Source organism: Rhinichthys klamathensis, unplaced genomic scaffold (genome assembly GCF_029890125.1).
Source record: "Rhinichthys klamathensis goyatoka isolate OS25496 unplaced genomic scaffold, OSU_Roscu_1.1 h1tg000252l_1, whole genome shotgun sequence".
NCBI lineage: Eukaryota > Metazoa > Chordata > Actinopteri > Cypriniformes > Leuciscidae > Rhinichthys > Rhinichthys klamathensis.
The window spans coordinates 139,409-156,884 of NW_026606774.1; the positions used below are offsets into that span (position 1 = coordinate 139,409).

The 17,476-nt window shown below is 36.4% G+C and overlaps 1 protein-coding gene across 6 annotated transcripts in view; it reads left to right on the top strand.

Moving 5' to 3' along the window:
- Window positions 1-17,476, top strand: part of cita (citron rho-interacting serine/threonine kinase a) — a 158,830-nt gene that overhangs the window by 14,946 nt on the left and 126,408 nt on the right. For all 6 annotated transcript variants that reach the window (XM_056266673.1, XM_056266674.1, XM_056266676.1 and 3 more), the window contains exons 6-9: window positions 6,310-6,452; window positions 7,621-7,714; window positions 8,544-8,732; window positions 10,228-10,381. In XM_056266673.1, the coding sequence (XP_056122648.1) occupies window positions 6,310-6,452; window positions 7,621-7,714; window positions 8,544-8,732; window positions 10,228-10,381 (580 nt within the window). The remainder of the gene's footprint in view (window positions 1-6,309; window positions 6,453-7,620; window positions 7,715-8,543; window positions 8,733-10,227; window positions 10,382-17,476) is intronic.

The following is a 17,476-nucleotide window of genomic DNA, read 5'->3' on the forward strand; positions in this document are numbered from 1 at the left end:
TTTCCTCTGGAGAGAACATTGTGTTCTCGTCTCAGTGAAGTCTCATTCATTTACATGTCTTGTGATTCTGCTGAAGACCAGCAGAGCGAACCCTTAGCATTCAATCCCACAATCCTTTACTGCGTGAAGACACTTGCATTCGCAATTAGCCGGAGAGCCTTTGATGTTACTAACGGTGTGTATCTGACCAAAATACATCCGTGATGAAGAGGAGATTTGCATTTTCTTGGTGACCCTTCAGGAGTGCAAGAATCCAGCTTTTGTTGTTTAGAGAAAATATGCTGGTTTAATGGTTAATCCTGCAAATTCAATTATTAATGAAACTCTCCATGACTTTATAGCTAAGGGTTTTACTTAACTTTGAGGAAAAGTTCTTCCCTGAAATAATCATCCTGTCATCATTTACTCTTCCTTATGTCGTTCCGAACCTGTACGAGCACAAAAGAAGATATTTAAGGATGGCTCAGTTTTTTTATTTTATACATACAATGAAAGTCAATGGGGTCCAATGTTGTGTTCTTCAGAATATCTTCTTTGTGTCCCACAGAAGGAGGAGTTCCCTTCAAATGTCTGTGTTCATTATTATTCAGGAAGCTACTGTAAAGGTGAAACTGGAAAAATGAGAATATGGTGCAAAAGTTCATTTATTTCAGAAATTCAACTTAAAAGGTGAAACTAATATATTATATAGACTCATTACATGCAAAGTGAGATATTTCAAGTGTTTATTTGTTATAATTGTGATGATTATGGCTTACAGCTTATGAAAACCCCAAATTCAAAATTAGACTATTGTGAAAAGGTTTTCATATCTGTAAGACATAATCATCAAAATTATAACAAATAAACACTTGAAATATCTCACTTTGCATGTAATGAGTCTATATTTCGAGTTTCACCTGTAAATATGTAGATATTTAAACTAACTTTGACCCTAAAAAAGCCTACGGTTATATTAAATGCACAAATTTCTAAGGTCTTGTTAAACTAGTTGTACATAATCTACTTGGCCTACTTCTGTCGTCTGATTAATAGTTTATACTTTTATAATTAGTATAATTGCACAAACGTCCACCTTCAGCTCATGTCTTTTTGCTGTCAAATCTTTACTGATTTTTATCAAATAAACTTAATAACTTCAATATTGTTAATTACTGGATTGGAGCAGCTGAGGATTACTTGATTATCCAGACATAATTTTATAGAAAAATCACGAGTATCAAATATGATCATCAGGGTTTTGAGGAACGTTTATTTGTTCATCTTTCAATCATCATTAAATTGCATTGCATTATATGTTTTAAAACTACAGAGCTTTGATCATAAAACTGAGCTTTATAACGAGACATTATTGGCAGATATAAAGTGAAGACTGATATTCATATGAATTTCATGTCAGTCAGTATCTGCTGTACTGTAAAAAATAAAGAACTCATTGATTTACATTACAAGCATCAGAGTTTCAACTTTTTGTCCATATAAATATCAGCATCTGCAACAAATTGCATATTTTTGCTTAGTTCGGGCCTAAAATTTAATAAATGAATCAAAATAAATTGAAATGAATAAAAATTGAATAAAATTTAGCTGTTTTTCCTTCATATTTTCATTATTTCACATTATATTATGAGCTATAAAAGCCTGATGGATCAATAACCACAACAACAACAAAAAAGATGGAGGATTTTTGCATTTTTATACATACTTTTAAAAAGAAATTTTAATTATCTTGCCCAAATGTTTGCTCACTCAATGTATTTGTGTTTTTATAAGGTAATTTGTTGCAATAGTCAGTAATAAAACAAGAATGAATAAACACATTAGAAGCAGAAGCATAAATAAAAACAGTAGAATAAAGACACAAATTAAACAATGCTGTATATTTTTTCAGATATGTCTAACAGTAATATTCAAGTGAAAATACCACAGAAATGGAATAATCCAATATAGTCATAACTAGGGATGCACCGATATGAACATTTTGGCCGATCCCGATAACCGATAATTCTTTATATTTTGAAAGCCGATAACCGATATATCGGCCGATAAATCTAAATCCAAATTTATATATGATTTATGAGAGCCTGATTACAAAAGCAAAAGTTTCACCATTAAAATCCATGTCTCAAACACACAATTATAATATTCTGATGATTAATGTAGCCGATATGACACACGTTGCACTGAACTATATTTTCCTTTTTTGAATTGATTTTCAATAATTTAAGCAATTCATAATCATCATGTTGAACAGTGCGCATCTGAAGCGTCTCAGCTGAAGGAAACAATACATTATTTATCGGCTTTAATATATCGGCCATATTTTCTTATCGGGCCGATACCGATAACATTAAATATGAACCGATATCGACCGATATGGTGGCCGATATATCGTGCATCTCTAGCCATAACTGTATAAGTTAAATATAGATTGTATCTATATTAAGGAAATCCCTAATAATTGCCATTTTGATTTACATTGCCTGTTTGTAATCCGTGTTACAGGGAGGGTGTGTGTGTGTGTGTGTGTGTGTGTGTGTGTGTGTGGATTACATTGCATTAGTGCACAGAAAGAGAGTAATTGCCGCCCCACGCAGGATCTGTGGGGATTGGTGGAGGTTTTCCAGGTTCTCATGAGGGCAAATTCAGGAATCACAAAGTGACTAAAGAGACGGTTTTCTATTTCTGCCTCCTCCTTCGTTCCCAACGCCTCCGGCAAAAGAAGGGGGGAAAGAAACGAGTAATCTGTCTTTACCCGAGCGATGTGCTGAAAAGACCCTCGCTAGCTTGTTGCTAGGAAACGTGGGCTTGAATCCCTCGCTTTCCGCTTGTGTCCTGCCGGCTTTGCTTTCCATTCATGCTTTCGTGTGTGTGTGTGTTAGCCCCACGGACAGAGGCGTGAGGAGCCGTGCTTCAGTAACGGTGTGGAGGGTCGTTTCTGTCCGATGAAGAACGCTAACGAGGGACTGATGATGATGAGTGTGTGTTTGATGGAAAGGAGTTTGTGTTGTACAAGCCATTTGATGTTTGTATGTGTGATATCATTCCATATATGCTTCTACACTGCAAAAAAATGCTTCTCTTACTCAGTATTTTTGTCTTGTTTCCAGTCCAAATATCTAAAAATTCTTAAATCAAGATGGATTGACTAGATGAGTAAAATGACATACGATATTATGTCTTGTTTTCTGGGGAAATAAATCAAAATTAAGTGATTTTTGCTTAAAAAGGCAATCTGGCAACGGGGTCAGAAAAATAATCTTGTTTCTGTTTGAATTAACATTATTTTTCGGACCCCATTGGCAGATCATTTTGCTTTTTTAAGCATCAACTCATTTAATTTAGTTTAATTCCCCCGGAAAAAAAAGGACATATCATCTTATGGCATTTTACTCATCTAGTAAATGCATCTTGATTTAAGATTTGTTTTATATTTGGACTGGAAACAAGACAAAATACTGAGTGAGAAAAGCATTTTTTGCAGTGTATCTATCAATCGTTCTATCTATTCTGATGGATATTGATCATTAAAACTTACATTTAACAAAAAGAGATGGAAAGAGAGAGAAATCAAATGGAAAACATCCTCACCGTCACAACCCTAGTGCATCGATTATCTCTCTTTCTTCTTTCCTGTTGTGGCGGTTAGCAAACAGCGTTGCATTAGCGCACTGTCCCACATGGCGTCTTCTCCATCATTACCAGTGTCGCCCCTATTAAAGTTTATTCAGAGTTACTGTAACTCATTAGCCCAGGAGTGTCAGTGAAGAGCTTGAGATGATTATCATTGTGCGTCAAGCTGTCATTTTGCCAAATTACACTGTATATTTATATAACTGGTGTGTATTGGATGCATAAATTCTATGTAAGGATTAATGCCCGACGAGGTGTCCATTAAAGTCCATTAATACCTGACAATGGACACCTCAAAGGGCATTAACCCGCTTATACCACGGTCACTTGCCAGATAACACATTTTTAAAACATTAGTTTATATTTTAATTAGTTTTACAATCGAAATCTAAAGTTTTTACAAACAATAACTTGGTTTCCCTGGTTACGCCTGACGGTTTATTTAGCAACCGGAGATATTTATAGTCGTAGAGCCCTTCAGTTTAGCTAACTTACGAGCCAGAAACTTAATGTATTTTTTTTTTCATGTAAGTTAGGCTACCCATGGGCGTTACACTTTCGGTTTTTTTAACCTATAATTAAAACACACAGGTAATCGTAGTATAACGGCTAATTAGATGTTTGTTTTGATACAATAAATTGTAACCGGATACGTTGACGGCCTGTTGCTATGGTTACTCACAGCTGATGTAGCCAGCGCATTTATTTATTAATTTCGAACGGTAAACAGTCAGTTTCACCAGAACTCCTTTACTAGGTGTCCTCGGTCACGTTTTAATGGACACCCTGCAGCCAATCAGAATCGAGTATTCACCCAGACCATGGTATAAATATAATTAGTCTTAGCGAGACGAAGGAATCTGCCATTTTACTACAAAGATGCTTAATATGGTTTCAAACCTGGTGTTACGTTCAACATATTGTGAGATGCGTTGGAAATGTTAATTAATTCAGATAAATGATAAAAATGACGCTCACATGCTTCACGTGGCCGAGTCTTGTGTAATCTTTTGGGAGTTTTGGGACGATTATGATCACTTTCATGCTCTATTCCAGTAAAATCACTCCGGCTATTTAGCATTCTCTTCTAAAAATGACTTTTTGATGAATTAGTCAAACGAGACTCAATTAGAGACGCGGCGCTGCTGTAAATCACTGAATAATCACAGGACATATTTAACGATATTCTGAATTCATGTGCTGGAGAAATCTCCGTTTGAGTGCTGGTGTTTATGTCCTGTATATAATAATTAGCTTCAGCCTGTGGTGTGGTTTCAGGCTGACGATCTTCTGCTATAAATAACCATGCAGTCGTTCATCTCTCTTTCCTTGGGTTTACACGAACACCACTCTCTCTAGATGCAGTTTAGGCTAACTAGCTAATTGTCTAATTAGATTGATAATGATGTAATCACCAGCTTTTATTTAGAGACGAGTGGCTGCTAATTAAACCCATGTGATTCCATCAGACGTCTGTGTCGAACGGGCGGAAATGGTTCGTTTTTGGATGATAATGTGCAATAATAGATTCACTTACAGGTGATTGTTATGTAATATCACGTTGTAGATCTGATGCTCGGAGTTTCGTTCTTATTTTTAAACACTTTGTGGTGATGTGAAAATATGATACACTTTGATTGTCGTTGCATTACATAAAATGTCAAAGCAAGAGTCATTTTTCAAGAAAGATTGCAAACTTTACAAACAAAACATATGGCAAAAGATTGTAAAATAATTGATTAAATGAAATTGAGCAAAAATGATGAAGAGAAAAGATTTTGTAATTTGTAGAATTGGTTTTAGAGCTGCACAATTTTTTTAAAGCTCTATTATAATAATAATAATAATAATAATATAGTTGTAATAATAATATTTAAAATGCAATTTTTAAAAAAGCTCTATAATAATAATATAGTAGTAATATTTTTTTTAGCTCTATAAAATAATATTTTAGTAGTAGTTATAGCAATAATAATAATATTTAAAATGGAAATTATTTTAAAGCCTTATATTCTAATTATTAATAATAAAATGTGATTTTTGTTTAGCTCTATATAATATATAATGATAATAATAATTTAAATGTTTTTTTAGAGGCTTAGAGATTAGTAGTAATCGCAATAGTAATATTTAAAATGGAAATAATTTTAAAGCCCTATATTCTAATTATTAATAATAAAATGTGATTTTTTTTAGCTCTATATAAGATAATAATTTAAAAAAAATTTTTTTAGAGGCTTAGAGATTAGTAATAATCGCAATAGTAATATTTAAAATGCAAATAATTTTAAAGCCCTATATAATTATTAATAATATTTCAAATGTTTTTTTTTTTAGAAGCTCTATATAATAATAATGATAATATTTCAAATGAGAATGATTTTAAATCTCTATATAATGATAAATACTAAACACTGAATTAAGAACACAGTGTCACGCTTCATATTAATTTAATTAAATCCGCAGCCTTTGCTATTTAATGATCGCTTTATTTAGATGAATTATGCCGCCCTAATTTGTTTGATATTTTCTTATCTAATGCAATGATATTCAGACATTAAGTGTGTCTTAAGCTTCTTTAAATGGAGTAAACGGATGAATCTGGTCAGTGTTGTGTTCTTACCCCTGCGACTCCTCACCGGTGTGTGTGTGTGTGTGTGTGTGTGTTTTGAGCAGGTGATGGAGTATCTGCCCGGCGGTGACCTCATGGCTCTGATGAACCGATATGAAGATCAGATAGACGAGTCCATGGCTCAGTTTTACCTGGCCGAGCTCGTACAGGCCCTGCACTCGCTGCATCAGATGGGATACGTTCACAGGTACACAACCTTTGTTTAATAGCCAATATACGTCACATCCATGAACACGATTGGCTACTTGCTGTTGCTAGTCACTGATAGGTGGTATTTATTAGGGGGAGGGGCATTCTTACTCTAGAGAGCATTTGATTGGACGGTATTTGCTTCTGAGTTAAAGATGATGTCGTCGTTTTGTGTTTTTTAATTTTCCCTTCTCTGGAAAAAGAAATAGTAAATATAAATGTGTATATCTATTTTTAATTTTTTTATTTGTTTTCGGAAAAGAAAGACTGTAATCTATATAATTTATGTATAATTGTGAACAAATATGTATTTATTTATACACTGTACATTTTTATGCTAGTTTTAGTTTAGTTTTATTCATGTATAATTTGGTGTAATATTTTTTTTTACACGCACATAGATTTTTTTATATATACAAACATGCATTGTACATATTAATGCAAGTTTATTCATAATTTATGTATAATTTTGAATTACATATATGCACACACACATTTATTTATATTTTATTTATTTATATAAATATACACTTTTGTACGTATTTATGCTGGTTTGTTAATTTATGTATACATTTTTTGTATCTTATATTTATACACATTTATTGATATATTTATTATTATACATACACACATTCTATATATTTATGCTAGTTTATTAATAATTTGTATAATTTTGTATCTTATTTATACACATTTATTGATATATTTATTATTATACATACACACATTGTACATATTTATGCTAGTTTATTAATAATTTGTTAATTTTGTATCTTATTTATTCACATTTATTGATATATTTATTATTATACATACACACATTGTACATATTTATGCTAGTTTAGTAATAATTTGTATAATTTTGTATCTTATTTATACACATTTATTGATATATTTATTATTATACATACACACATTGTACATATTTATGCTAGTTTATTAATAATTTGTTAATTTTGTATCTTATTTATTCACATTTATTGATATATTTATTTTTATACATACACACATTCTATATATTTATGCTAGTTTATTAATAATTTATGTATAATAAAAAAAAGATATATATATATATATATATATGCTCTATGTAATAATAATAATAAATCATCATAAACAAATTATTTTTCCTCATTAATTTCTGCTTGTTCTCTTTCTTTTGTCAGGAATATTAAACCAGAGAACATTCTGATCGACCGCACGGGTCACATTAAACTGGCCGACTTCGGATCGGCAGCCAGACTGACGGCTAACAGAACGGTAACGAGTGTGAAGACATGATTATATATATATAATCTCAGAGAGAAACCCTTTCATGTGATGCTGAATAAATGGGTTTAAATTAGTGCTGTCAATCGATAATTTTTTTTAACTAGATTAATGATTTTTTTTGTGATTAATCGCAATTAAAACACTTAATTTCTTTATATATATTTTATAATGTAATAATTTCACAGTTTATCTCCAAATTAATGTAGAAACAACATAAAGACAGTATATTTTAAATGCTTGTTTAATGGCATCGTTTTATGAATAAAGGTCAGTGTCACTGATACTAAAACAGCCAGTTTAGCCATTCAACATTACAGTGTAAATGAAAGCTATACATTTTTTACATTTATTAGGCTTCAAAAAATATATCAACTTTTAATTTAAGTGAACTTAAAACAATCCTCACATAAACTCATAATAAATGTCATATTTACCTGTGCCCTTCCTGTCTAACAGGTAGGAAATATACGTTGACAGCGCTAGTTTATATATGTTGTCAGTGCACCATGTTTCACTTCAATATCCACAGGTATTTTTATTTTTATTTATTTTACTCCTAAGGACTGAAGTTTGAAGTCTGAACTTAAAAATAAAATGTGGCAATGGCATATCATTTATTCTCCAAGTGAAATAATTAACCTATTTTTCAGGGGTGAATGTCTGTCTACATTTGTAAAAAAAAAACAAAAAAAAAAACATTGGTATCGACATTGGACAAAATTAGTTTGAAAATATCGGCATATCGAATATCAGCTAAAACCCAATATCGTGCATCCCTATACAGGTTAATTTGTTGGTGTGTGGTTATTTGGAATAGGTGACGTGCTCCAAACTCCCGGTGGGATCTCGAGACTTCATGGCCCCTGAGATGCTGTCGGGACTGGGCTCCGGCCCCGAGAGCGACTGGTGGTCCCTGGGCGTCATCGCTTATGAGATGATCTACATGAAATCTCCCTTCGCTGACGGCACGTCCACAAAAACCATCAACAACATCATCAACTTTCAGGTGAATCCAGCAGTGGGAATTACATTTTAGTATTAATAATCCTGGAGCTCAAACAGGAGACCGTTGGCACTTGCAACGCCAAGGTCATGGGTTCGATTCCCAGGGAAAGCAAGAACTGATAAGAATGTAAATGTGTACCTTGAAATCCAATGTAAGTCGCTTTGGATAAAAGCGTCTGCCAAATGCATAAATGTAAATTATTATATATATTACTCAAGCGGCAACCTTCATAAACTGCAGTTCAATGACTGGCCACTAGAGGCCGGCTGCAGAAGAGACTCAATCCCATAGACCTCCATGTTAAAATGCCCAACTTTACAGCAGAAAAAAATGTGTTTAAAGTCTGGTGCAAAAAGTGGTTTTGGTCTATATAGTACATTTTGGCCTTCATGAAACTGTCAGGGGGTGAATTATTTTTTATAACTCATCCGTTTAAATTATATTAAGCCTTAAATTTCTGCATAATTAAGGGCGTGGCCACTTGAGTGACAGGTGGATTGCTGCTAGCCGTTTGTGTGCTGTCTGTTAGCGTCACGTCACCTCAGCTAATCCGCTAATCCATGTTCGTTTATCCGGGAGTGACGCGCGGCCAAGATGATGGCGGCCGGCTCCGCCCACTTTGGGCTTCAAAAATGCTCTTCAGAAACACTACATCACACACTACGTCTCTATTTTTTTACAGTCTATGAAATGACTCCTGAAACGCCTCCATTGTAGTCTTGAGTTTCTTCCGGGAACGAACACGTCTCAATATTCCTCATTATAATAATTAATACGCAGAATAAAGGGGCGGGGCCTGGTTGAGTTAGTTAGTAGTGTGTTAAACTGGCGGTTATGGAAAGGGGCGGGACATTTCCCAAACACACTCGAAGCGGTCGACCAATCACAACACACTGCTCCAGCCGACCAATCAGAGCAAAGTGTGCTTTTCAGAAGGAGGGGCTTCATAGAGACAGGAAGTAAACAGAGCGTTACTGACAGACTGGGAAGAGAGGAGCCGCAACAATGGAGAATATGAGGAAAATAATCAATATTCAAGCAGGAAAACCTGTTCTAGTAGAGCCTGAAACTACATCCAGACTTTGATGAAGAACATTAATTGGCCTTTTTAAATTATAAGTAAATCTTCGTTTTAATTAAGAGTGAATACATAAATATCAAGAAATGTGCTGAACGTTGTTGAAATGGTGATATTTATAGCTATATATATACATTTTTAGCTATATCAATCAAGTCAAGCCACTTTTATTTCTATAGCGCTTTTTACAATGCAATTATTTTTGCAAAGCAACTTCACAGTGATAAACAGAAAAATAACAGTATAAAATGTTTATAAAGTGCATCATCTGTTATAAATCAGCTATAAGCAGCTCTATAGAAGATAATAGTGTCGTTAATCAACTCAATTCAGTTCAAGTTTAGTTAAAAGTTTAGCTACATAACCCAACTACGCATACAAAAATGTAATGTTTCCATGTGTGTGTTTTGCTCTCAGCGTTTTCTGCAGTTCCCAGAGGAGCCTAAAGCCAGCGCTCAGTTCCTGGACCTCCTCCAGAGCTTGTTGTGTGGATCTCGGGAGCGTCTGGGATACGAAGGCCTGCGCTCGCATCCGTTCTTCGCCTCCGTTGACTGGACCAACCTGAGACATGGTGAGTGAAGCGCTCATCCGTTCTGAAGCACAATGTCATTTTTCCATGTGTCTGTTAATTACGGGTTATTAATCTTTAGACTGACTTGCTGTTATTTCTGTGGCCTTCAAAGCGATGACTTCTCTTGTGTGATTGCTGGATCTGTTATAGTGGGCCGGAGCACAGATTGCTCTGCAGGTTTAAGTGAAACACAGAGGATCTGAATTAATTAATTAAGCCTGTGATGTAAAGCTCTGAGTTTATTATGAATCTGCTTTAAGGCTTTAGGACTGTTAGCTCCGGGTGTGCAGAACGCGCATTATCTTAAATCACAGTATTAGTACTTTAATATCACAGTAAACATATTGCAGTTTTGATGTTTTTCCATATACATTTTTCTTATCACTTTGTCGCTTAATTTTTTGTGGAAATGCATACATTTTATTTTTCACGATTCTTTGATGAATATAAAGTTCAACATTTTTTAAAAATAGATTATTTTGTAACATTATAAATGTCTTTATTGTCACTTTTGATTAATTTAACGCATCCTTAAGGATATTCATTTTTAAAATCTTTCTTTCTCTAATCTTTTGACTGAGCGTTAATCATGGTTTACACAAAAATATGAACCGTTTTCAACACTGATAATAATCATAAATGTGTCTTGAGCATCAGATCCTCATATTAGAGTGATTTCTGAAGGATCATGTGACACTGGAGTAATGATGCTGGAAATTCACAGGAATAAATTACACTTTACTATATATTCACATAGAAAACGGCTGATTTACATTATAATATTGAACTATTTCACTCTTTTTAATCAAATAAATGCAGCCTTGGTGAGCAGAAGAGACTCTTTTTTTGTTAAGAGACACTACTTTTCACCGGTAGTGTATATAGCACTGGAAAATCAGTTCATATGATAGTATATTTACTGCCATAAACTCTGATAACAAACCATGTCAATGGGAAAAAACGTATATTTAATAATGTATTAATTATACACAACCACAGACATTCTCACACACACACACACACACACACACACACACACACACACACACACACACACACACACACACACACACACACACACACACACACACACACACACACACACACACACACACACACACACACACACACACACACACACACACACACTCTGTGGAATTAGGCAGATTATAGAGTGTGCAGGTGTTCCCACAGAGAGAAGCCCTTAGATCAGTCACACAGCCAAACCATAATGAGATAACACACACACACACACACACACACACACACACACACACCAATTTCTTGCTCATCCTGCTGAGTTTCCTACAGGATTTTGTTCCTTCAGGATTCAACCCTTGAACTCTTGTTGTATGAACAACTTGACAGAAATCAGTTTGATTTAAAGGGTTTGTGTAATGAGGAATCGAGGCTCTTTCTCACTAGTGCCTGACAACATAGATACAAATCTGAATATTTTTCCAAAGTTTGAATTTTTTTGCATTTTTGTTTGCTAATTTTTATTTTTATTTTTTGCCCGCCATGAAAAAGACTAAATTGTTTACTGCAAAATCAGCACTAGTTAAAAAAAATTAAAAAAATAAACAAACATACACAGTAGTGATATGTGGATCGCGGTTATATCTGGCAAAAAACCCCCAAAAACATTACAATTAATTCCGGGTGAATGAGAGATAAATCATTAATGTGTTGATTTTAATAAAGACCCAAAACTCTAATTTGTAAATGCAATGAACGTGCAACATGGAAAATAACTGCATGAGATATTGCTTAATAACTTAACAGCTTTAACTAAAATTATACAGAAGGGTGGCGGGTGGATGATTTGTTTTTAACAGTGGATTCGTTAGAACATCCATTACTAAATAAGAACACATGGGACTTAATCTTATACTTAATGTTACAACAATGAAAAGTTACAGCATCTAAATATACTTTATCTTACACAAAAATGATTAAAAATGGTAAACAACGTAAGTTACAGCATCTAAATATACTTTATCTCATACAAAAATGATTAAAAATGGTAAACAACGTAAGTTACAGCATCTAAATATACTTTATCTCATACAAAAATGATTAATAATGGTAAAAACTAGCTTTACAGCATCTAAAACATACTTTATCTTACACACAAATTTATATTAAATTTATATTTATATTGTGTGGCCGCTTCACCCTAGAAAATGTTACTAAAAAACTTAGTAGTTATTTCTATATGTCTGATATGATTGTGATCGATTGGATCGGATGTCGCATGACCTGCAACTTTTTATTCCGCTCGTCCGTTTTCTTAGGCCAATCAACTCTGTTGAGCTATAGAGAGCCTAAGCCCCTCCCCTTCCGGTCGACCACCATGGGACCTTATTTCGGAAAAATATTGTATGGTAGTCAATGGCGAGAGACAACAAATATTTTGATCTCGTTTGAATTGTGCCCTGAATTACATATGATGTTTGTCAATTTAAAAGATACATTTTAAAGTCAAGAAAGTCGCAGTTGAAAGTGAAACTGTTGAGGTATAAGACTGTGAAAATACGTAATTACAAAGACTACAAACCCCAAAGGCGCACATTTTCTCTCAATGAATGAAGCTAACTTTACTGAAGCTAACGTCTGTCGTTGTTTCTATAGTCTTGCGCAATGTTGTTTTCGTCAACGATGACGATAACGAAATGATTTCGTTGACGCACTTATTTTTTATGACGATAACGTGACGATGACTAGCTAAAAATGGCTCTAAGGTGACTAAAACATGACGAGACGTTTTCGAGTTTTCGTTGACAAGACGAGACGGAACGAAAATGACTATAAGTCTGACGTTCACAATGCATGTCATTTCTGCCTATTTTGCGTGAAATCTGTCTTGAGCTAAAAAAGTATCAGCAATGCTGCCGCTTCCTATCATTGTTTTGGGTACCCATGCCGCGCGCGCACCAGATTCCACACAACAACACAGCTTCATAGCGAATAGTTCTGCGGCTGCGGCTGTCACTCACCACACATCTTCGAATGACCATGGCGGCGAAGCCAATAAACGGGCTTGGTGGTCGGAAACGACGAGATGATTTATGGACATACTTTCAGTTTCAGTATAATCCAGCGGTTCTCAAAGTGTGGGGCGCGCCCCTCTGGCGGGACAGGTCTCCTCCAAACGGGAGGAAATTTTCCGTTTTATGCCTTTTTATCTTTATTCGTTCATGGCGAGTCCGCATCGTCAAATTCATCTTTGCAGTGACACCGAAAACACCAGTTTATTAATAAACAATTAAATGTCTCCTTGCTATTTTTTTACACATTCATAATCACTACTCTTGCCGGTTCTTTGTGGCAAGCTTTATGCGTGCGGTCGTGCGCTTGAGTGCGGCTATAACGCTCAATATCCCGTATAGCCTATTTAAGTAATTAAATTAATATAAAGGGCCGATTTGTCCACTTATGGCTTAAATGAAGAACTACTAGTCGACTAGAATACAAACTTTAGTCGGAGGCAGCTCTTATTCCACATATTCTCGAACCAGCAGGCCATTCTGGGTTGAGCGCGCGAGCCTGAGCTGAATGAGCGAGCGGAGGAATATTCATAAATGCGCTCTCCACTCACATGCTCTGATCGGAACAAAGGAATATTAAAGTAATTAATCATTAGTTCATATCTTATACACTGCCCATACACTACCCATCATTTTAATCCCATATCAAACACAGTATGTTATGTCTATTTTATCTATTAAAATATATATATATATATATAGGCTATATATACACTCACCGGCCACTTTATTAGGTACCCCATGCTAGTAACGGGTTGGACCCCCTTTTGCATTCAGAACTGCCTCAATTCTTCGTGGCATAGATTCAACAAGGTGCTGGAAGCATTCCTCAGGGAGTTTGGTCCATATTGACATGATGGCATCACACAGTTGCCGCAGATTTGTCGGCTGCACATCCATGATGCGAATCTCCCTTTCCACCACATCCCAAAGATGCTCTATTGGGTTGAGATCTGGTGACTGTGGAGGCCATTTTAGTACAGTGAACTCATTGTCATGTTCAAGAAACCAATTTGAAATGATTAGAGCTTTGTGACATGGTGGAAGTAGCCATCAGAGGATGGGTACATGGTGGCCATAAAGGGATGGACATGGTCAGAAACAATGCTCAGGTAGGCCGTGGCATTTAAACGATGCCCAATTGGCACTAAGGGGCCTAAAGTGTGCCAGGAAAACATCCCCCACACCATTACACCACCACCACCAGCCTGCACAGTGGTAACAAGGCATGATGGTTCCATGTTCTCATTCTGTTTACGCCAAATTCTGACTCTACCATCTGAATGTCTCAACAGAAATCGAGACTCATCAGACCAGGCAACATTTTTCCAGTCTTCAACTGTTCAATTTTGGTGAGCTCTTGCAAATTGTAGCCTCTCTTTCCTATTTGTAGTGGAGATGAGTGGTACCCGGTGGAGTCTTCTGCTGTTGTAGCCCATCCGCCTCAAGGTTGTGCGTGTTGTGGCTTCACAAATGCTTTGCTGCATACCTCGGTTGTAACGAGTGGTTATTTCAGTCACTGTTGCCCTTCTATCAGCTCGAACCAGTCTGGCCATTCTCCTCTGACCTCTGGCATCAACAAGGCATTTCCGCCCACAGAACTGCCGCTCACTGGATGTTTTTTCTTTTTCGGACCATTCTCTGTAAACCCTAGAGATGGTTGTGCGTGAAAATCCCAGTAGATTAGCAGTTTCTGAAATACTCAGACCAGCCCTTCTGGCACCAACAATCATGCCACGTTCAAAGTCACTCAAATCACCTTTCTTCCCCATACTGATGCTCGGTTTGAACTGCAGGAGATTGTCTTGACCATGTCTACATGCCTAAATGCACTGAGTTGCCGCCATGTGATTGGCTGCTTAGAAATTAAGTGTTAACGAGCAGTTGGACAGGTGTACCTAATAAAGTGGCCGGTGAGTGTATATATATATATATCACGTTTTTAAGTAGGCTAAAGGCAGAGAGCTGTGTGCTTTCTTCTTCCCTTTGCCACATCATATCTCTGTGAGATGGGCTTTTCAGCTGTTTCAGTTTCACTGAAAACAAAGTACAGATCTCAGCTGAACATTGAGCATGACTTTTGAGAAATTGTGCAATGCAAAACAGGCTCATTGCAGCCACTAATGCAGGGATAAATAGACCTGTCTTGCCAAATGGATTTCTATTCTTTTCTTTTTTTAACAGATTGCAAAGTGGCACTTTTATTTCTTTTCTATTTTTGAACTTGATACCAATTTTGACACAGCCGCATTTTATTTTCTCTATTTTTTAAAGACTATTTATTTTTTATTTTTTACTAAAATTGACTAAAACTTGATTAAAACCTTTTTTTGTTTTCGTCGACTAAAACTTGACTAAAACTATGAAGTTTTTAAGTGACTAAAATGTGACTAAAACTAAAAAGCATTTTCTTCCAAAAGACTAAGACTAAAACTAAAAGGGCTGCCAAAAACAACACTGGTCTTGCGTTATAATCGTAACGTTACACCGTCATGCCGGAGTGTTTTGTGCCAGACTGCACACACACGAGCAGCGGATCTCGCTCGTTGTTTCGCTTCCCGGGAGATGTAGTTCATTGAGCGATTTTCACATAAAACTAAATGTTACTCTTCTGTTTCATGACAAACTGCGACTTTCTTGACTTTCAGAATTATCTTTTAAATTGACAAACGTCATATGTGTAATTCAGGGCACAATTCAGACGGAATAAAAAGATAAGTTGTCTCTCGCCATTGACTACCATACATATTTTTTCCGAAATAAGGTCCCATGAGCCGGAAGCGGAGGGGCGGGGCTTAGGCTCTCTATTGAGATGATTAACACATTCAAACGAGCTGAAGAATGGTGTGTGTGTGTGTGTGTGTATGTGTGTGCGTGTGTGTGCGTGTGCGCGCAGTTTCTGTCAGATTCTTCTTGTTGTTTTTTAAATGAATAAATCAATTGTGTAAATGTATAAACAAAACCCCCAGCGGCAGATACAGTGTGTGTGTCAATACAGCTGTTTGTGTAGATGCAGCGCTGCATGCGTGTGTGTGTGTGTGTGTGTGTGTGTGTTTGTTTTTGTGAGGACAGAAAATTGGAATAATGACATGGCTTTATTACAACGTATTACAACGTGATTTATGAGGATGGCTTTAAAATGGCTTTAAAGACATACTAAAAATGCATAAAGTTTTCTGTGATGGGTAGGTTTAGGGGTTGTGCGTGTGTGTGTGTGTGTGATGGGTAGGTTTAGGGGTTGTGCGTGTGTGTGTGTGTGTGATGGGTAGGTTTAGGGGTTGTGCGTGTGTGTGTGTGTGTGATGGGTAGGTTTAGGGGTTGTGCGTGTGTGTGTGTGTGTGATGGGTAGGTTTAGGGGTTGTGCGTGTGTGTGTGTGTGTGATGGGTAGGTTTAGGGGTTGTGCGTGTGTGTGTGTGTGTGATGGGTAGGTTTAGGGGTTGTGCGTGTGTGTGTGTGTGTGATGGGTAGGTTTAGGGGTTGTGCGTGTGTGTGTGTGTGTGATGGGTAGGTTTAGGGGTTGTGCGTGTGTGTGTGTGTGTGATGGGTAGGTTTAGGGGTTGTGCGTGTGTGTGTGTGTGTGATGGGTAGGTTTAGGGGTTGTGCGTGTGTGTGTGTGTGTGATGGGTAGGTTTAGGGGTTGTGCGTGTGTGTGTGTGTGTGATGGGTAGGTTTAGGGGTTGTGCGTGTGTGTGTGTGTGTGATGGGTAGGTTTAGGGGTTGTGTGTGTGTGTGTGTGTGATGGGTAGGTTTAGGGGTTGTGTGTGTGTGTGTGTGTGATGGGTAGGTTTAGGGGTTGTGCGTGTGTGTGTGTGTGTGATGGGTAGGTTTAGGGGTTGTGCGTGTGTGTGTGTGTGTGATGGGTAGGTTTAGGGGTTGTGCGTGTGTGTGTGTGTGTGATGGGTAGGTTTAGGGGTTGTGCGTGTGTGTGTGTGTGTGATGGGTAGGTTTAGGGGTTGTGCGTGTGTGTGTGTGTGTGATGGGTAGGTTTAGGGGTTGTGCGTGTGTGTGTGTGTGTGATGGGTAGGTTTAGGGGTTGTGTGTGTG